This window comes from Echinops telfairi, unplaced genomic scaffold (genome assembly GCF_000313985.2).
Source record: "Echinops telfairi isolate 266 unplaced genomic scaffold, ASM31398v2 ScPeMD7_10;HRSCAF=50, whole genome shotgun sequence".
Classification (NCBI taxonomy): Eukaryota; Metazoa; Chordata; class Mammalia; order Afrosoricida; family Tenrecidae; genus Echinops; species Echinops telfairi.
Window position 1 is genome coordinate 5,669,324 of NW_022103907.1, and position 21,307 is coordinate 5,690,630.

At 40.2% G+C, this 21,307-nt stretch overlaps 1 protein-coding gene, 1 non-coding gene and 1 pseudogene across 2 annotated transcripts in view; 2 read left to right on the forward strand and 1 right to left on the reverse strand.

Moving 5' to 3' along the window:
* The window catches only part of BIRC6 (baculoviral IAP repeat containing 6), a 203,808-nt gene extending 189,380 nt beyond the window's left edge, over positions 1 to 14,428 (forward strand). Inside the window, exons 70-73 of the mRNA XM_045287023.1 lie at positions 351 to 428; positions 4,673 to 4,861; positions 5,430 to 5,564; positions 13,301 to 14,428. Of these exons, the coding sequence (XP_045142958.1) occupies positions 351 to 428; positions 4,673 to 4,861; positions 5,430 to 5,564; positions 13,301 to 13,483 (585 nt within the window). The 3' untranslated portion in view covers positions 13,484 to 14,428. The remainder of the gene's footprint in view (positions 1 to 350; positions 429 to 4,672; positions 4,862 to 5,429; positions 5,565 to 13,300) is intronic.
* LOC115868463 lies at positions 3,387 to 3,512 on the forward strand. The gene has a single exon (XR_004045613.1). It is a non-coding gene; the product is annotated as a small nucleolar RNA SNORA54 (small nucleolar RNA).
* On the reverse strand, positions 6,622 to 7,388 carry LOC101642700 (annotated as a pseudogene).
* Positions 14,429 to 21,307: the final 6,879 nt, after the last annotated feature.

Genomic DNA, 21,307 nt, shown 5'->3' on the forward strand with positions numbered 1-21,307 from the left:
AATCTTTTACGTAGCCATGTAGTTTTCAAATGTTTAGGGAATTTTGCCAAAATGCACTACTCATGTCACTAAAGTGTTTTATTTGGGAAATTGTTAATTTCATTTAAATGTATATTATTTTTAATAATATGTAATGAGTGCTGGTTCTTTGTGGACAAATTGTAATCCCATGCATTTGGGTCACATCTGAAAGCCCCAATGTAATAGCCTGACCTTTAGGTTTTACTTGGGCATGAATGGCTGAGGTACTTTGGCATCCTCGGTTTTCATTTTGACGTCTGTTTTTGACAAGTTTGCTTTTAAGTGCTCCTTTTTCCACTTTTGGATAAGCTTTTTTCCTTCCTCCTCAGGTTTGTTTAAGCATCTTGAATACCTGGCATGGAAGACCAGAAGAGAAATGGAATCCTCAGACCTCAAGCTTTTTGCAAGTAAACAGATTTTCACTGACAATTTCACTTTTAAAACTATTAAGGAATTTATTATTATGTATGTGTTTTATAAATACTTTAATAAAGTGATAGGTTAAATTGGTAAGCAGGTAGATAAAAAGATAATGGTATGCATGTTGAATAGCTCATACTGAGGCAATATAGTGAAGTTTAGCTTATCTAGGTAAAGGTTGAGATTTGGTAAAATTGCCTTTTAAAAAAATCTCAAAACTGCCCATAATTTATTGCATGTCCTTGGTTTATTATTTGCCTCTCCCATTGACTATTGTTCATAAACTCATTAAATAGAATTGTGATAGTAGATAGGGTTTTTCATTTGTGTAATTCACAAATAATAAAATTGACACTTTTTTGTATGCTGATCTTTTCATTTTAGAGTAAATCCTCCTGCCCCCCCCCAAGTTTTAGTTTTTTAATTTACTGTGATTTTTATGTAATAATCTTCTGACTTTATAATCTACAATTTATTTCGTCTCCAGCTGTGGTTCTCAACCTTCCTAATGCCGTGACCCTTTAATACAGTTCCTCATGTTGTGGTGACCCCCCAATCATAAAATTATTTTCGTTGCTACTTCATATCTGTAATTTTGCTACTGTTATGAATTGGCTGACCCCTGTGAAAGGGTCATTTGACCGCCAGGTTGTGAACCACTGCTCTATAGTCTAATGTTGTCACTTTTAAGATTGTTTCCTTTATAAATAATGTTGTTTTATATTACATTTTTTATATATCCAAGTAGTTTTCTGAGGCTAGATTCCTAGTTTTGGAGCAAAATGATTGAAGAAAGCCTGGAGGAAGGTGTATTACTGTCTATGTTTTTACTTCTCCATACTATTTCCTACTATTTAATTATTTGGGATTTATCACCATGAACTATTTTATTATAATATATATTAAATCCAATATCATGATCAATCACTGTACCCATTTAAATGTCTCACCGAAAAAAAGGGTTATTCAAGAAGATCATGGAAAAAATTGTTGTATCTTTGTTCCCCCTAGTATCTTGGTTTTGTTTTTTTTTTAATCATTTTATTGGGAGCCCCCTACTATCTTTTATTTCCATTTTCCATAAACTTTTTGAAGACCCTCATTTCACCACTCAGAGTATTTTTGAACTCTGATACTTAGTAAAATGCTATAAAAAAGTGTTCACCAACTCACAGATAAGGTGATTTTTAAATTTTTTTTTGATAAGGTGATTTTAAGAGTGATTTTACTACTCATTTCCATGCTTTTATGTTTTTTTTAGTGATGTTCATCAATTACTGCCTAGCAATAAGAATTTTTTGCATTGTTTTTGTCTCAGATTATCAAGGATACTAGTTTTAAACTTTTTAAACAATGGAATTTTCCCCACTACTTTTGGTTAGCTAAACTTTGTCTTATAGATACCTCAGAAAGTATATACTGTCTACTGACCTTAAGGTCTGAGTCTGGTAATACGAGAATGATAATGGTAATTTGTTCATCTGAGTACCATGCAGAATATAACCACTGTGTTGCAAAATGTGTCCTCTAAAATTCCTAGAGTGTAAAATGCGATTATTATCTTTATACCTCACAAGCTTGTTTTTAAAAATCAGTTATATATATTATATATTTAATTTTTTCTATAAAATTCTTATCTACATTGTCATTATGATACTAGTAATTAGTACAGTAATCATTTGGTTTGAAGATACCAAAATCTTTTAGAGGCGGTTTAGCTAATAGGGGATCTCTGGTAATCAAAGTGAAAATTTCTAATAAAATCGTGTTGGTCAAGAGTTTTGATTTTATTTCTTCCATAGTAGGAAACAAGTAAAAGTTTTATTCAACGAATAACATTGTTAGTGTGAATGGTGCATGTAAAATGCAGTAATGTAAGATGTCACACTGGAAGACAACATTGATCTGACCTTACCCTTGGTATTATTACTTTGTGTGCACATAGAAGTTGGACAATGAATAAGGAAAACCCAAGATAATTAATGCTTCTGAATTATGGCATTGTCAACTTTTGAATATACATACCATGGGCTACCGGAAGAATGAATAAGTGTGTCTTGCATAACACTTGGGAGGTTGGTGTAGCCAGTGAGTGTTCTGTGTCCGCAGGCTCACTATGAGTCAGGATTGACTTGACAGCACTGAAAACCAGCATATCAGCCAGGGAGACATGCTAGGCAGACAGCTGTACTGATACAATTTATAGTCAAAGGAGGCCCCAAGGTAGTACAAATGGTGTGAACATGACTATTAACCAGAGTTGGTGGGTTGAACCCAACCAGTGCCACCATGGAAGAACGGCTTGATGATCTGTTGTACCTAAAGATCACAACCAAGAAAAACATAGGGGGCAAACCAACAAACAATGGCGCAGCTCTGCTCACTAACACATTGAGTCGCCATGAGTTGGAATCAACTCGATGACAACAGGTTTGATTTTTTGTTTGTTTATAGACAGAGGTGACAGAGGGCCTGAGCTAGGTCAGTGATCACAGGCAGATGTAGATGGGGATTTTATTTGAATGGTCTATGATGAAGAAAATTACTAGATCCCCTAAGCAGTCTGGAAAATGACCATTCTTTCAGAACAACTGAGATACTGTGTTCCTGTACCAAGTCATAGATGCATAATGGAAGACATTTAGATTACTAAGGAGCTGCTATATATGTGATGGGAGCTCTTGTGTAGTGGATTACGAGATGGGTTACCAACCCTAGGTTAGCAGTTCGAATCCAGAAGCTATATCAAGGGAGAAAGATTAGATAGACTTCATACTCCATAAAGAGTTCATTTTGGAAACCCACAGGGTCACTACGAATCAGAATTGAGTATATATGATGAGCTGAAGTTTAATCCAAGGCAAGCAGATTATAAAAAATGTTCCAACAATTTATTGACCTCCTAGAAAACACTCTCGTATGGACGTAGCTGAAAACATCTTAGACTGCACTGTTCGTAACCTGTTACCAGACTGTACTGCCAACGGGTTCCATTCCAGTGCAACAGAAATTCCCAAAATAATACAAGATTGACAAACTTGTCCATCTGATTTTATATTTGGGAGACAAGTAGGGGAAAAAATCTTAGATGAGTTTTAAACCGACCATCATTTTAAAAGTTTCTAGATGGACCAAAAGTTTTAAAGAACGTCAGGAAGACCTCAAAGATGAACCAAGAGAGAGAAGGCTATCATCTTTGATAAACGAAGAAATTGGCTGAGGTCCAGAAACTTTTGGAAGAAAACTGTAGAATTACCCCTGCTGCAGTAGCTCCTGCAGTCGAGACCGCACATGGTTGGTTAGCATTTTCAACATCATGAAATCTTCTTGGTCTCCGCCAGTTTTCAGCCAGTGCCAAAAGCATTGCACACAGATCAGTTAGTTCAAAGAACCAATCCTTCCATCAGCCTTTTAAGCAAGATCAAAGCTAATGCAGATGACTTTATGGAAAAAAATGATGATTGGAGACATATCCTGGGTTTACCAATCTTACCCATTTGAAACAATCTGAAGGGAAAATTTTGGGTCAGGTCAATTGAAGGTGGCAGACATAGGCCAGTTCAGAAGGTTAAGACGGTTGTGTTTGGAATGCCAAAGGGATCATCTTGATTGACACTCTCAAAGGACACAAGATGAGAGATCACATGGACATTAGGAAGGAGGTTTAAGAAAATGGAAAACTGCATTGGTGAGAAAATGGCAGGAACATTCCTCTGAGATTGTGTTCTATGACAAGGTACCTCTCATTCTGCAAGAATAGGAAACCCCTGATTTTGTCCCTTCAGACATCTTTTTGTTCACAAAATTTATTTTTGAAGATGAACACAGTTTGAGTACCAGGAGGCCGCCAAAGTGCTGTTTTGTGTTGTACCGATCAAGTTGCATAGAATTCTTTGGGGAAAGGTTAAAGAGGTGGAAACGTCACCTCCCAATGTATATAGACCTAGATGGAGGATTTGTTGACAAACAGTAGCTTCCATACCTTGATTCTTTCATTCAATCAAGGTGTCTTATGATTTCTCTTTAGCAATACTTTTTTACTTACTCTTGTATAACATATGGCTTTACTGCCCTTAATTTTGCTTTGATAATAAAGTATTTCATTGTGATAATTGCATCAATATTTTGGTAATAGAAACAGGTAGACACATTAAAAGAAGCTTCTAGTTGGTAAGGCAAGCAAGCTATAAGCACATGTCCAGTTGTGACTTTTATTTTCTTCCTTCCTCAGGTGTTAGTGTCTGTTCAGTCCCTTATATTAGTAGCTGAGCCTTATTTCAATGAACCAGGATATGAACGGTCTAGAGGCACTCCCAGTGGCACACAGAGTTCCCGAGAATATGATGGCAATATTCGACAAGCAACAGTTAAGTGGGCAATGCTAGAACAAATCAGAAACCCTTCGCCATGCTTTAAAGAGGTATGTTCCAGGAAATTTGAGAAATTAAAGGCATTTTATAATCTGTGAGGGCTTCAAAAAATTATAGAAAAATGGTATTAAGAAACGAATCAGCAACTATTTGACACCACTCATAATTCATTAGCATTATACTTGCTTTTGTGTATAGCTCATCTTTGACATATGTAACTTTACGATAATAAAGTTTTCTTTAATTTTTAGAGTTAATTCTAAAAACTCACTAATTCAGTTGAATTTTAAAACCTATATTCTGAAGTCATTAACTATTTTGGAACTGTTTTATTCCTTATTTCTAGCCTACTCTCACAATCTCAATAAATTATTTGCCTTTTGCCTTGAAAAGTCATGGGAAATCTCCTAATATTGAAAATACAAACATTCATTTGTTTAAGCCCTGAAGCATTCTGCCCTTGCAAACTTTGGGTTATCCATACTAAGTAATTCTGTTTTTAACACTCAGTAGAGTTTTGTAGACAGGAAAACGTAGCAATAGCTTTTCAGTTGTACCTTTATACTATCACTTACTTTGTAGTTTAAATCCTAACGAATCCTTGTTTCTTCACCTAAGGTTATCCACAAGCATTTTTACTTGAAGAGAGTTGAGATCATGGCTCAGTGTGAAGAGTGGATTGCAGACATTCAGCAGTACAGCAGTGACAAGCGGGTTGGCCGGACTATGTCTCACCATGCAGCAGCTCTCAAGGTGGGTGAGCCTTCCTGGAAGGGCCTGAGAAAGAGGTCTGTGTTCATGATTATAGAGTTAAGGCCAGCAAAAGGCAAATAAGGGGGAAATTAAGGAGTCATTGTCTTTGGGATACAGGAAATGTTTGTGAATTAAATAATATGTTTGGCATTTAGTTCAAGATAATAAGATATGGGGAGTAGGACAGATATAAATGAAACAACACTAGCTATACATAAATAATGATTACATAGGACTTTGTATTGCTATTCTACTGACTTTTGTATATGTTTAGAATTTTCCATAATAAATCCTTTTAAAAATAAAATAAAATTTTAAAAAAAAGAAAAGAAAGTTGTCTCTTAATACTTCCATCCTCCTAAGCTAATTAATTCTGTATGGGCCCAGGCTTCTTGATACAGATATTAATACTTCTTACCTCCATTTTTTGTTTTAAATCATTTTATCTGCCCTGTATTCCCTGTGTTTACAGTTCCTATCTGTACCAGTGTACATGCTCTGGTCTAGCCAGATTTGTAGGGTAGAATTAAGGTCATGCTAGTGGGGGTGGGGGTGGAGGGGAAGCATTAAAGAATCAGAGGAAAGCTGTATGTTTTATTGGTGCTATCTTTTTTTTTTTTTTTAATCGTTTTTTGGGGGGATAGTACAGCTCTGATCACAATCCATCCATCCATCCATTGGGTGCTTTCTTATCTCCATTTTTAAACCATCCTTTCACTAACTAACCTTCTGCTTGACTTTCCTTCCACTAAAGCTTATCCTCAAAGCCAGTTAGCATGGTTTACTTCTGCTCACTTCTCTTTTCCTCTGCTTTAAAATGTGTTTACCCTTCCCTCTACTTTTTTTTCCCCCCGGGCTCAGACTTTATTCCTGTCCCACCTGCACAGAAAGGTTTCTGGGGGCAGTGGGCCCGCAGCCGGGCCTCCAATATTGAGGGGGTACAAGGCAGCCAGAACTAGCAGTACATGGGCTGGTATCACCTGCTGCCTATAGAGACCCTGGCACCCTGGCCCACGCTGTCTGTCTGTCTGTCCGTCCATGGAGTCCCCGCATGGGGTCATTTCCCTGCCGCCTGGGTCTGCAGCACTGCTGGCTTGGACAGCGTCTGCTGCTGAAGCTGCTGCACCAGCTCAGCCACGAAGACCTTGTACAGAGGGATGGGCTCCTTCTCCTCCAGGAGCCTCTGCTTCTCCACGGCCTCATCCAGTCAGGCCGACCCATTCCACCTCAGCCTCAAGGATCACAAACTCCTTGTACCTGTTGTAGACGGTGGCCCTCCTCTCGGGATCATTGGGGTGCAGCTGTGGGTCCTGCCGGGCCAGACGCAGCAGCATGCCCCGCTTCAGCTCCATCCCGAACTTGGAGCACAGATCTACCTTCGGGGCCTTGAGGATGTAGAAGTCGAATCCGTAGGCCTCATCGATGAGGCCCAGTGTGCTCATGGTGACCGTCACAGAGAACTTCCTGTCCAGGATCTCACTGTACAGTTCTCGTGGGAACAGCTGGGGCTTCCATATCTTCTTCACCTTCTTTGCACGCTTGTTCTTCCCAACGTATCTGTGGCCCCGGATCCAGCCCTCACCGCCCCGCAGCCCCTGCTGGGACTCAGGGGGGTGGTGCAGGGGGATGGAGACATCCGCCACGCGCTCACGCTGCCCATTCTTGTGGTTGATCTTGAACTTGGCCCCATGGGGCCTGTAGTGGACGGGAGTGGGCACAGGGTCTTCCTCCAGGGATCGGAGGTAGTGTGGGACAAGTGAGCCAAGATGCCCTCCTTCAGCCGAAGTGGTTCCAGAGATTCACAGGGAACTTGTGCAGGGGCATGGCAGCCGGTGAAGCTAGCTGGTTCCCAGGTACCCCCTCCCCTCTACTTTTTATCTACTCTACTAACGACTCCATTCGTTTCTCAAAATAAATTTCATTTCATGGAAGCTTGCTTTCAATACTAGATATTACATCATTTATTTCAGTATATGCCTATCCATGAGTCTCTCAACGTATTTGCCCAGTGGTTGTCTTCTCTACTACATTTTGCTTCATACTCTCCTGGTTCTTCAAATGCTCTTTGTTGTAATGCTTTTGGTGTGTTTTGTTTTTCTCTGATGGTTATACGAGGTATGTCACAGTGCATTGTTCTCATACATGCACAAGCCTAATGCTAACAGAATATGTTTGCACAGGGCTCTGATCTGTGGGTCACTGCAGACACGTGCTCAGTAGTACAGTTATCTTAGTCATGTTACAATGGCTCCCTTCCACTATCACGCTCTCTACCCCCCTCCCCCCCAAAAGGATCTAGTTAAAACACTGGCTTCTGAGGGGAGTCTTCTGGATCAACTAATACAAGGCACACAGGCCAGCTCAAAGTTATGGAAACTCTTTTTTGAGGGCGATTCCAGAAGAGTAATCTTGCGAGATTTTCTTAGGAAGACGTTCTTAGAAAATTGAAAACTGCTTTGGGGAGGAAAAGGCCAGGGAACTAGTGCCAAGGAACTTTTCCCATCACTACAATGCACTGCTCATTTTTCAAGGGCAGTGAAGGCTATAGCATAAGAATTTCATCAGGAAATCCTACTCCAGCCACCCTACAGCCCTGATCTTGCCCCTCAAGCTCCCTTTCCTTCCCACACTCAGGATTTTTAAACAGAACAGGGTGTGTGTCCCTCAAGAATGCAGAAACTGCCGTTCTTGATAGTAATGTAAATTGGAGAGCCCAGAATCATTCAGGAAAGGAGTGAGGAGATGGAAATATTGCCTTCAAAAGTGTATAGACCTAGATGGAAGGTGGGTGGAAGCAACAGCTTCACATTTTGACTAAAAAAATATTTTTAAACATATTAGGAGCTCTTACAGATATTATTATAATCCATAGATCCATTTGATCAACGTAGTTGTAATTGCTGCCATCATTCATTTTCAGAACATTTTCTTTCTTTGTGATCTCTTTGATAGCAGCTCCCCTTTATCCTTCCCCCCCTCCACCCTATACCTCTCCCGAACCCTTAATATATTATTATTACTGGCTTTCCCCCCTTTATTACTGTTTGTTTGGTTTTTTTTGCCATAACTGACACTATCCAGTGTATTCTTTCACCTAAAATTCTATTGTTCGTTCCCCTTCACTGGGGTTGTACAGTCATCATTACTCTTGGTTCCCCTCCCCCAACCCCTCTTCTATAGCCTCAGGAAGTCATTGCTTTGTCCGATTACTGTTTCTGAAATATTTATCTATCACATTTTGATAATTTTTGTTTAGAAATGTTTCTATGGTTTTATAGCCATACTTTTTTACTTACCCTCATATGACTTAAGGATTAGTTTTCTACTCTTGACTGTTTTATCCATTTTCTCTTTCCCATTATTAGTTGCACCCAAATTTTGGCCATTTATTCTAAAAATTATTCTTCATACTATTGTCTACTCTGAGCTTTATCCTAAACTCTATTATTATGAGTCTAGCTTTCTCCATTTACTTAATTTTATAACATTTTTCTTTGTCTAGAAACCTTCATATATATTACTTAACCTTCCTCACTACCCCTAGTCAGCCACTAGGTCTTAACAGTGCTACCATTATAAGAGGATGCCTTCCTCCATTTTCTTCCTCATTTTTATTCCATTCCCATAACTCAGTTTGACCAGTTTCTTAACCAGTTCTCCCCATACCAATATTTATTTCATAGAGCATAACAAGACTGATCTTCCCTACACTTTTAACTAGCGTCTTTTCTTCAGTCAAACCTCAGTGGATAAAATTCCATTTCTTTTACCTTTATATTGGTCAGTGACTTGGCTTATGTCTCAAAATGTGTTGCTCTCGTCTCTGGGTCACCCTGACATAGGACTCCCAATCCATAAAGACTTAGGTCATCTTAACTATGCCTTTGTTGCTGAGTGTTTAAACTAGAGAAAAATGAGAAACTTAAACGTGGCTCTAGGTGTGTGGTTTTCTCTCTTGTTTATGTTTTATACCTCAAGCAGAATTTAGGCTCCACGAAGTTAGAGGCTATATCTTCTTTATTATACTCATGGATTACAGTTGATGTCATGAAACCCATGAGAAATTTGTTCACTGCAGATTAGTATGTAAACTAATGTTTCCCTTTATTTGGTTAATCCTCCTCCCCACCCTAGCCTTTTGAGTTCCCTTCATTGCCAGAAGGCAGGGCTGCTGACAGAGGTAAAAGCTACATCAGTACAGAAATTATTGTGGCTTTGTTAGCTAATATCAAACATGAGATGGACAGACAGATTTTTGGATTAGCTTCATGAGACCTTTTAAAAAGAACATAGCCAGGTTGACTTCATCAAGCACATTCATCTTGCCTTCAACTATTGATCGCCTTTTACTTACTAAAATTCCATTCATTCCTATATTGTTTCATTTAATAATTTCCTACCTTTTCCAAGGCCTGTGCTAAGCACTGGGAATAAAAGAAGAATGGGAAACAATTTCTGTTAAGAAATTCTAGCTTTTCTAACAGTTACTGTGTGAACTTGCTTTTGATATTTAATATCCTGTTTCCTGGTCTATAAGCAGAAAAAGATTAGGCTCACCTTAGAGTTTATTAAAAGGAATAAACAGATCAACAATATTGTATATGATGTGTTTAGCATAATGCCTTATACATCATTAAATGTCATCAAGTGGACCCCTGAGTCATGGAGACCCCAAGAACTGCAGAATGAAAGGTTGCCTGACCTTACACCATCCCCACGGCCAGTTGCAGAGAGGACCGCTCTGCTCCATAGAGCTTTCAATGGCTGGTCAGAGCACCGGGCCGATCTTCCTTGTTTGCCTTAGTTTGGAAACTGCTGAAACCTGTGCAGCATCATAGCACTCAAACTTCTACTGAGAGATGGGTGATGGCTGTGCACGAGATGCATTGACTGGGACTCAAGCCCATTATAAACTCTCATGCCTGTAAATAGTAGCTACTTTCCCCCATCTTGTTATCAGTAGTATTAAGACTGGCTCCAATGCTGCCTCCCCTGATAACGACATCACCATTTTTCGGTTGAAATTAATCTCTCCTTTTCTTACTATCCTTAAGCACTCTTTTATCTCCACTAACCTGTAAGCTGCTTAAAATAATTTTTTCTTGTCTCCATTTCTTCAGCAGTGATTCATTGATACATTTAACACAGATGTACTGAGCATCTATTACATGCTAAATGCTATGCTAGCCGCTTAAAATGTGGCTCTAATGTAGCTCTACATATTAAGTTTGATGGGAGAAATAGATAAATAGTTAGCTACTGACCAGGCTTTGAAACAGTGGTTCCCAACCTGTGGGTCACGACCCCTTTGGGGGTTGAATGACCCTTTCACAGGGGTTGCCAGATTCATAACAGTAGCAAAATTACAGTGATGAAGTAGCAACAAAAATAATGTTATGGTTGGAGGGGTCACCACAACACGAGGAACTGTATTAAAGGGGCGCGGTATTAGGAAGGTTGAGAACCACTGTTTTGAAAGCACTTGTCATCTCTTAGCATAAACTTCCCAGAGGAAGTAGCTTATAAATTTCATTATGAATAGTAAGTGTGAGTTACTATCCTGGGCAGGGTAAAAGGAATGAGGAGAAGTATTTCTAACAAGGGAAAGGCAGGCCTCAATACAAGAGAAAGTAGGGTACATTGAAGAAACGAAAATATTTTGTGCAGCTAGAGGAGAAACTAAAAAGAAGAATAGAAAGTTGATTGGAGAGGTAGGTAAACACTTGATCATGCTAAACTTAAAAGTCTTGGTTTAAGAAAAAAAATTTTTTAAGGGCTTGCCTTTTAGTCTAATAATTGTGGGAAGACACCAGAGGGTTTTAACAGGTAATAACATGGTCAGTGATGGAGAAGTAATGGCGGAGAGAACAGTAATTTTTTTGTAAGATCAGAATCTCTGTGATTGAATCGTCTTGTTTGAGGTGAGGATGAGCAGGCTGGACAAATGGTAAGAGGAGTCACATGATTAGAGTTTGGGTGCTGATACCTGGGCCAGATAACTGGTTTTTTGTAAACTGGAGTAAACAGAAAGGAGAGTTGAATGAGGATGTAAGGAAAGGTGACCAAACTTGATGTGCTTGTGTGGAATATCCTCATGGGATCATGAAAGGAAATAGTGGAGAATGAAAAGAGAAGACAGAGCCCTAAGGAGAGCCAATATTTGAACAATATTCAGAGTCAGAGTTGCTAGCAGAGTAAAGTAGAAAGTTGTAACGAGGGAGACAGAAGGACAGCCAATACAACGCTACATCAGAGTAGCCCATGGAAAATAGTGTTTGCAGAAGAGGAGAATGGCCAGCAATGTACTCAAAACTTGAACTTCATTTGATGGCTTTGACCTTCAGAAGCCATGGTATGGTGGGTTGGGAAGTGAAGTGGAGATAGTCAATTGAGTAGATACGGTGTCAAGCGCTTTGGCTGTGAAGAGAAATGGGGGGAGAACATGAGTCTGAAGCCTGAAGGAGGAGCTTGGCAGTGGAGGAAGTTCGGAGATCTGAGACTTTAGCAGATATCAATACGGAGTCAGGAGTCACGGGCCGTCCTTTCCATCGCAGAACATGCATGTAAATAACTCTATGCTTGTACAGTGCTCTTTTGTTCATTCCTGACAACCTTGCGAGGTATGTATAAAAAGAGATATGAGCCACTTTATTGTTGTTCATGTTGAGTCAATGAAGTCAAACCCTAGAGAAAGAAAGAGACTTTGTGTGTAGCTACACAGTAGGGTAGGACAGAGTTAAACCTTGAACCCAGGTCATAGTGTAGGCTCTGAAACTTACTTGACCCACCCCAGCCCCGGTTCAGAAAAAAAAAATTTGATCAGTGCTCCCATCTCCCCCATCCATGTCAATTAAACCTTTTCTGCTGCAGCCCATCATCCAGGATGAAATGTAGGTACCTGCTTTTGTAGCCCTGCTCCCCACCCCCAAAAGTCATTCCAGTGCCCCTTAGGAAGCAGTGTGCCCCACTCTGGGAAACACTGGGCTAGGGGAAAACAAGACCCCGGTGACAGCCGCTTCCCTGTACCTTAACCTTCCTAATGTGTCGCGACCCTTTCATGCAGCTCCTCCTGTGTGGTGACCACCAGCCATAAATTTATTTAAGTTGCTACTTCATAACTGTCATTTTGCTACTGTTATGAATTGGGCGACCCCTCTGAAAGGATCATTCGGACCCCCAAATGCTTCTTAGCCCTGCTGTACATTCCAATCACTTGAGGGGCTTTATTTACAACCTTCTGAGAGAAGGGCTATATTCTCAAACCTGCCCTGGTGATTGCGATGCACATCAGGGTTGAGAAGTGCTGGTAGTTGTGGTGTCAACTTTTTATTGTTTACAGAACAAATCATTTTTCCACTCAACAATCCTCACACATTTTATTTCATGTCATTGATGCAACATTCACAATTTTACATCACCACTAATTACGTGAAACGGTTGGGTACAGATTAGTAAGTAAGCACAACTAAGCCCATGCTCACCTTGCTTTCTGGGTACTCTGCCCCTGTCAGGCATTGTAAATTTCAAAACAGGCTTTGGTTCTGTAAGAAGATGTGGCCATACTTAAACAGAATCTTCGAACAGTAACAGTGACTTATATGCAGAAATACAAAGTAAATATTTGCAGGCTAATACTTTTGAGTTTTGTTATAAACCCAATTTCTTCCTCAGATAATCATGCACTACAATCCCAGATTTTACCATTCTAACAGCATGCATCTTTCTTCCCCGTGTAGCGTCACACTGCTCAGCTCCGGGAAGAGCTACTCAAACTTCCCTGCCCTGAAGGCTTGGACCCTGATGCCGACGTTGCCTCGGAGATGTGCAGTAGTGCCTCAGCCGGGGCTGAGGAAACTCCAGGGCATGATCAGGTCAAAGCCAGCAGCAGTAAAGAACTCCCCAGTGACTTCACATTATGAGCTGCATTGACATGGACTTCATAGACACAACGGCTTTGAAGCACAAGCCAAATATGTCAATATTTGTATGTAAGAAACTAATTATGTATTAGGTAATGAAACTGAAACTATACTATGCCCTTAAGGAGATCCAGTTTAATTCAAGGTGATCTTTTATTTACCTGTACAAGAGTGTAAACTTTTTTGTGCTTTTATTTTTTAATTGTGAGAACCACTGATTGGTATGTTCAACAAATTTGTGTATACAAAGAAATGGATAAATCACTGATATATAAGGGAACTACCTTAGGAAAGAATGTTTACTGAATGTTTATTTTATTTTTTTTTTACTGTAGAATGAGGGGTTGTTAACAAAGAATATATATTGGTCATTCTTACAACTACTATTTAAGTCAGAAACTTTTCACTGAATTTCATAGATTTAATGTTTGGCCATATCTTCATGCCTCATATTTGATTTCTGAAGACCTACATACACGTCAATAAAAGTTAAATGGACATGCTCCCTCTTTTCTGATTTGCTGGTACATTTTAAAAGTAATAAATCTGCCATAAGATGCATATAGCCGGAGACTTGCACTTGTATGGATGAATTTATTACAGTCAACATATTTAATTTTATGCCTTTTAATTCTAAAATGCCGTAAAAATAAATGAACCTGATTTTATTCTATGCCAACATTTGGGCCTCTGAATGTATCTGTTATTTGAATTTTAAGTATATGAAAAGGAATGGTCAATTTGACAAGTCACTCTAAACCGATTTTTCCCCTAAAGGGCTCTTCTTTTCTCTCTGGTTGATTACCGAAGTCACCTGTCTGTATGAAACGTTGAGGCTCTGCAGAGAGGACGTAACCCTCTGGTGCTGTACATTCTGTACCTGCCATATAGGCTCGTTTTCATGAAAATTCTTCCTAGAGCTAAATAAAGACTTAGGTGTCTTCATATGTCTTGTTTCTGAAAACAGTTTGCCATGGTGTGAAATTCTATTTCTGTAAGGAACTGGGAACTCCCAAGACCTAAGCATGGGAGAGGAAGTGATATCCCAAGATCCGTTACCACAAGGGCAAGGCTGATGTGATTCATGACAACACTTCTACAAAGTGGTGCTTACTGGGAAGTACCTGACTTGAGCTAGGGCGTCGCCTGTGTGAGAACGCATTCTTCATGTTCAAGTTACCAAGGGCCTTGAGCATGGATAAAAGAACCAAAAAATTCACAAAGTGAAGAAAGTGTCAACACCGGTGATTCGTGTGGCTCACCAAGGATGACAAAAGATCGTTTATGAGACGGAGACATGCATTATACCACCTGTAGACCAGCTAGTTAGAATCTAATTAAGCATACGATAAAGTTGGGCTATTGTCCTTATCCCCCACTCTTAGTCTTCAGAAAGCTTCCTGAAAGTAATGTCATAGTACCCGTACTGTAGAAACCAATTCCTATTTTTGTTGTAAATCAAGGCCTAAAAAAATTTAATACTGATTACTTTTAAAATAGTTCCATCTGAAACTCGGACTTTGTTTCCAGCAAACGAGCACGCACTGCATCTGTGCCAGGTACAGGTTTCTGCAGTCAGTGTGAGCCTGGCAAACAGGAAAGCAGTGAGTGCAATAAGGTAAGTATTTTCAAAAGTTATTTATATGCTGCCACTGGCGCACCAATTAAGGACCTTTATTGCGGGCCACGGACCCTGGTGGTGCTGTCAGGTAAGCAATTGGATTGCTAACCACACGGTCAGTGGTTCAAACCCATCAGCTACTTGGAGGGAGAAAGATGAGGTTATCAGCCTTAGAAACCTTAAGTAGGGTTGCTATGATTTCGAATTGACTTCATGGTAGTGGTTTAGTTTTGGTTTGGCTTTTTGGATGCAGGCAAAACATTGGTAGATCTAAGAGGATGCAGTCAGGAAAGGTTTAACAGGAAACATTTTGAACTTGAAGAGGGGAAAGAAGTTAGCAAGGCAGAAAGTTATTCTATACTAGACCCAGGAAAGTGAAGTTTCATGCCCCAGGGTTAAATACCAGGCGTTCAGGGCAAAGTGGGATAGACCATAGAATGGCCGCTGGGATGTTGGAAAGACAGGAAGGGTCATACTATAAAGACCTGTTGGCCCTACTTAAGAATTTTGATGATGGAGAGACCTTGTATAGTTTTAATTAGGGAAGCAGCATGACCAGATTGCTTCCAGCACTGTTGGTTGGGCAATCATGTAAGAGTCCACGCTAGAATCCAGATGGTAGATCATAAATCTTAAGACTATGAAAGGGATGGAAAGGCAGAGAGAATTGAGAGAACTTGAAGAAAAGGCACTGTTGGTATAAGAATAACCAAGTCTGTGGGCTGAGGAGTCAGGAGACGAGGGTAAATGCGAAGGCCTTGGATAGCATTGGAACAAAGCTCAGCAAAGGATGACCTGGGCCTGAAAGCTAGTTTGAAGAATGTAGAGAAACGTAGACACCAATAAAGCATATTGCTGTGTTCATAAATCTTTTACTACAAAGTTAATAGTAAAAAATTGAACTATCATTGTAGGATTACCTACGATCATTATCCTAAATCAACAAAGTAGTATAAACATTTATTTTTCTCTGCTCATAACTTGGCTTGTAGGATAGAATGGTCGTATGAAAAATTTTAGTATGTCTCAAATTGGTGAAGAGCCAGAGTTTTGCCACCCCCTCCCACCCCATTAGAAACCGAAAAATTATGAACTACAGCAAATGTACAGAAACAACGTCCATTGCCTATTCTCACTTTTCTGTACTTGGCTAATTGCTTTCTGAGCTTGAGAAGCAATCACTGTCAAAATAGGTTTAGTCAAAGTTGGTTTAGTCCCTAGGCAGACATTATGATATTAAAAGTAATTCTTCAGCAGAACTTTGTCATGTCTCACCATACTATATGTTGTTAGGTGCAGTTCTAACATATCAACAATCCACAGTGGAATGAAATATCCTCTTACAGGTGGTGCTATAATAGTAGCAGTTAGTTATAATTCAAGCTTCAGATCTTGGGGGGCAGTGAGATTGGTTTGACCATTGCCCAGTCCTGTGTCATCCTCACACTCAGTAGGTTGGAAACCATTGTTGCAGCCAATGTGGCAATCCTCAGGGAAGGTCTTTTTAACTAACCCTTTCCCAATTCTGATCTCCTTTTCCAGGGATTGATCTATCCTGATAAATGTGTCCCAATGTGTGAGACAAAGTGTTGCCATCCTCACGTATAAGGAGCATTCTGGCTGTCTTTCCAAGACAAATTTGTTTGTTTTTGTTCTGGCAATACTTTGAATATTCCTTGCCAGTGCCCTAATTCCAAATCATCAAGTCTTACTGTCCAGCTTTCACATTTATATGAGTTGATGGGAAATGCCATGATCTGTGTCAGGCGCACCTTACGCTTCAAAGTGACATCTTTGCTCTTCAACAATTAAAGTCTTGAGCAGCAGGTTTACACAGTCTGAAAGGTCATTTGATATCTTGACTGTTCCCATGAGCGTTGATCATGGATCCAAGTATATATATACTTTTCCACAATTAAAAGTTAATACTCTGGTAGGTGGTAGTAGACGAGTAGCAATTTGTTAAAATAAACGCTTCAGATCTTGTGAGGAAGTGAGATTGGTTTGACCAACAATCTAGGACGTGGAAAAAAGGGAGCCCCACTAGGACAATCCAGACAATAAGGGAGCAGGCTGACCTTGGAGATGGCTGCTGAGCCAGAAGCAGCCTTTCAGGGCCCGAGGAGCCGCCTCAGCCGCCACGTGTGCTCGGAGCATGGCACTCTTTTTGGTTTCAGTATTTCTTCCTGAAATCATGATAGTTCTACCCTATTACTCACTTTGGAAAAATACAGAAAAAGATTTAAGGACTTCGTTATTTTATACCTTCCCTTTAGTCTCCTTTGCTAATTTTGTATGTAGTTAGCATAGTATACATGTTTTTACCTATTTTTTATTAATGATTAAAAATTAATGGCTGCATAGATTGGCCAGTCTCATACTGTTGGATGCTTTGACTCTGTTCTAACTGAAAACTGCTCTTGTGAACATGGTCTATCTGTTTGATAAATTCTACAAGTAGCAAAACCAGATCAAAGGTTTAATACTTGTTGAACAATAAATTGTTTTCCAGAATGGTGATTGTACTGCCAAAATTAATGTTGTCGTGCCCTGGCCAGTGTTGAGTATAATTTTTTAATCTAGTGTTTTTACCTATCAAACATGTTTTAATCTGCATTTTTTTAGTAATAAAATTTACGTGTTTATTAGCCATTGTAATTTCTACTTCTACCCATCATTGGTTTGTTCTGTTTCCATGTTCAGTGAGACCTCCGTGGTCAAACAGCTCCAAGTCAAACTCCCCATTACTCAAACAGTAAAGTTCAAACAAAAATCTGCAGAGTTCATTATTTTGTTCCATAGTTGAACCGGAAATCAGTTGAAGACACGGTTGGGCCCACAGTGGGTCACGTGGGCCGTGGCTTGCCTTGGACACACAGGTATGATGCTGTAGTTGTGCCACTCTCGGTGAGACAACATGTCGTGCTTCTGTTAGTACGTTAAAACATTCATCATTGATTATACAACTCTTCTTAAAATGACAGCCATTTAGTTGTGTAATATGTAGATTATATCTCAATAAAACTTAAAATATAAGATCACTAAGTGAAAACCCCATATAATTTAGAAAGCTTTCAAATAAGCAAGTACCATAACAACAACAAATTCATCATTGTGCTTCCTCCTTTACCCCCGCTTTAGTTGCATAAAATATCATAACCATGGCACCAGAGGAAGTGCTTGCAGCAGTAAAGCTAATAGGAAAACTGAACCACAATAGACATGAAAGAAATTTAAAAAAAAAAAAGATTTCAAAATTTGAATCAGGTCGCCCTTGTCTGATTTGGCAGCTGAGCCACAGCATGACTAGGTCGACATTATCAACATTTTTGAGGGGGAAAAAAGTGTGACTAAAGCTGTTAATATAGCAAAAGATAAAAAATTGTTAAACCACAGAGCAAAGAACCCAGACCATTGAAGAGGTTGAACAGTCACTGTGAGGAACAACTCGATGGTGCGGACACAGTGACACGCACAAAGGCTAGAAGCCTCCATACTGAATAAGTGGAATTGCGCGGCCTTGGAATCAATTGGCTTTCACTGCCCCAGCTGGCTACCCAGACTGTCAATCTGATGAGCAAATAAGCGCTCTGCGCTTTCCTCCCTAGCAGAACCTTAGCCACCTTGAAGGCAGCAGCCCAGTGTTTATCCCGGAGGGCCCCAGGGCTCCTACTGTTAGAAATGTTAAAGTAAAATTAAAAAATATTTTTTTTAAACCCCACAGCCATTGAGTCAATCCGGTTCTTACAGGACAGACACACAGAACTGTGAGACAAACTGCAGGAGTGGGAAAGCGCTTCTTTCCCCAGAGGAGCAGCAGTGGTTTCAAACTACCAACTAAGGGGTAATGATGCCACCGGGTTTCTGTTTTAACCATAAGGCATTTTAATACGTACGAGCTACTTCTCCAATAGAAAAATTTTTAGCATCATTGTAGTTTTTCCCTTTACATTTGCATTCAAGTTTTTCCCACACATTTTAAATTATCGTTAAGTCATCTATTAATCTTTTCTCTCTAATTTTGTATGCTTCCAAAGGGCTTCCCTGTGCAAAGACTAGAAAGTCATAGGTATTTTCTGCCTGGGATTGATTTGGGTGTTCCTGTGAACCCCCTGGAGCTAACGGAGCAGGCTTGAGCCACTCCCACCTATTGTGCTACATTGGGTACCAGTTGGGCGGTAACTGCAAGGTCAGTCTTTCAATCCCATCAGCCATTCAGAGGGGCTTTCTGCTCCTACAGAGATTTGCAGTCTCACTTCATGGTGCCGGGGCCCTTTTGTCCTGGCGCTTGTAGTTTTTAAGTGTCTGCGTGATTTGATCTCAATCAGCTTCTTAACCCGAGATCCAATCTGAACAAAGGTAAACCTTTGCCTCCTTAACTTCACTGCAAACTGAAAAACCCGCTGCCATGGAGTTACCTCCAACTCACAGTGACGAACCTTCAGGACCAAGTAGAAGAAGATAACACGTCGGTGGTTGAAGTGGGGAAGCTGCTCTAGTGCCAGCCAGTGAAATACGTGATTGGTGAATACAAAATTCCCATCGGTATTGTAGAATGGCATATTGATTTCTAGGTATAGAAAATTGTATAACCAGTTTTATTAAAGAAAAAAAAACGTTGCAGTCTCAGAAGCTCACAGGGCAGTTCTACCCTATCCTAATGAGTCTGCATAGACTGGGCAGCAGTGACTTTGCTTTTTGGTGTGTTGAACTGCCAGGAGCGAATGTGGAGCCCCCCCCCCTCCTGTCCCACCCACCCCAGAGGCCAGCATCCAGGCAAGAGCGACACAGGCAACATGGAATGTGCAAGCCAATTGAAAAGTTTCAACCTAATTTTTCCTCTTCAAAATCTGCCCGCTTTCTAGCAGCTCCTTCCTCCTCAGCACCCACTCTCTGCTTCTCTCAGGTGTTCCCCCTCAGCCTGCACCAGCTATGATTTCCCATGCAGGGAGAAAGTGCACCAGGCCATTGGGTTCTCAGTTTTCGGTTGCATTTGGTTAGGATGGGATTGCCCAATCCAGCCCCATTAATGGCAGCTTGCTCTCTCTCAGTTGCTAAGAGACATACAGCTTCAAATTAAGCCCTAGTACCATCTGGGGACTCCAGGATGCTGAGCCTCCCTACCTTCCATACCTCTTTCCACTCATAAGGTCACGTCACAAGGGGATCAGGCATGCATTTCCCATATCTTTGCCCCTCACACACCCTCTCTATTTTTTAACTGTGTTATAAATTGTGAGATTATAGAGCAGGTCAGTTTATCCATTCAACAAGTCATATACCTTTTGTTTCATGACGTTGATTATAGTCCCCCGCCTTGTAACTACTGACCCCAGTTCCTACCTGTGTTTCTATTTATATTCCTCCTCCTTTCCTAATCCTCCTGAACTCTGGATAAACGCTACCCTGTTGATCTCTAAAAAGTGCGTACCTCCCTTGTGCTAGTGTTCCCTTTGTGGACCTTTCTATCATTGGGCTGAAAATTGGGCCGTGGAGGTGAATTTATTTCCAGATCTGAAAGTTGACTAAGGGTCATTGTCTTGCATGTTAAATCTGTCTCTCTCTGACGAGTGAGCCTGATTTTTTTTCTTTTTTAATGATTTTGAGTTTTGTTCCACATTTTCCCCCTGACTCTCTGCAGAACATTCTAATGTGATCTCTCAGAGCGGTTGTTGCTGGTAGCCAGTCATCATCTAGTTCTTACAGGCTCTCAGAATAATGGGAGTCCAGTGTTCACATGATGCACTCGACCATTGGACTACTTGTTTCCATGTCTTCAGCTTTTTCTTCACTCTTGTTTCATCTTGAACGGGTAGAGACCAATAGTTGTACCTTGGATGGTTGCCCATGGATTTTAAGGCCCAGAGTAGGATATGGAACAGTGTTTTGTGGCTTATGGTTGGCCAATTGACCTTGGTGTTCCTAAGAATCATACTCCTGAGACCCTAGGCCCAGTTTCTCATTCTCTCATGCTCATGGTGTTTGGATATGTCTAAGAAAATTTCATCACTTTGCCCCTGTATACTCCACCAAAACTCATTGATTATGTACAACATAAATACATAAACATGGAAATATCCTGAATTGCTGAGTATAGTCTCACTGTCCTTCCTACAGTAGTTCAGTCTGCCTGTCTATCCATGTATCCACTAGTAGGCACCATTATAGCAGGACTGTGTATGGACAGTATTGACATCTACTGA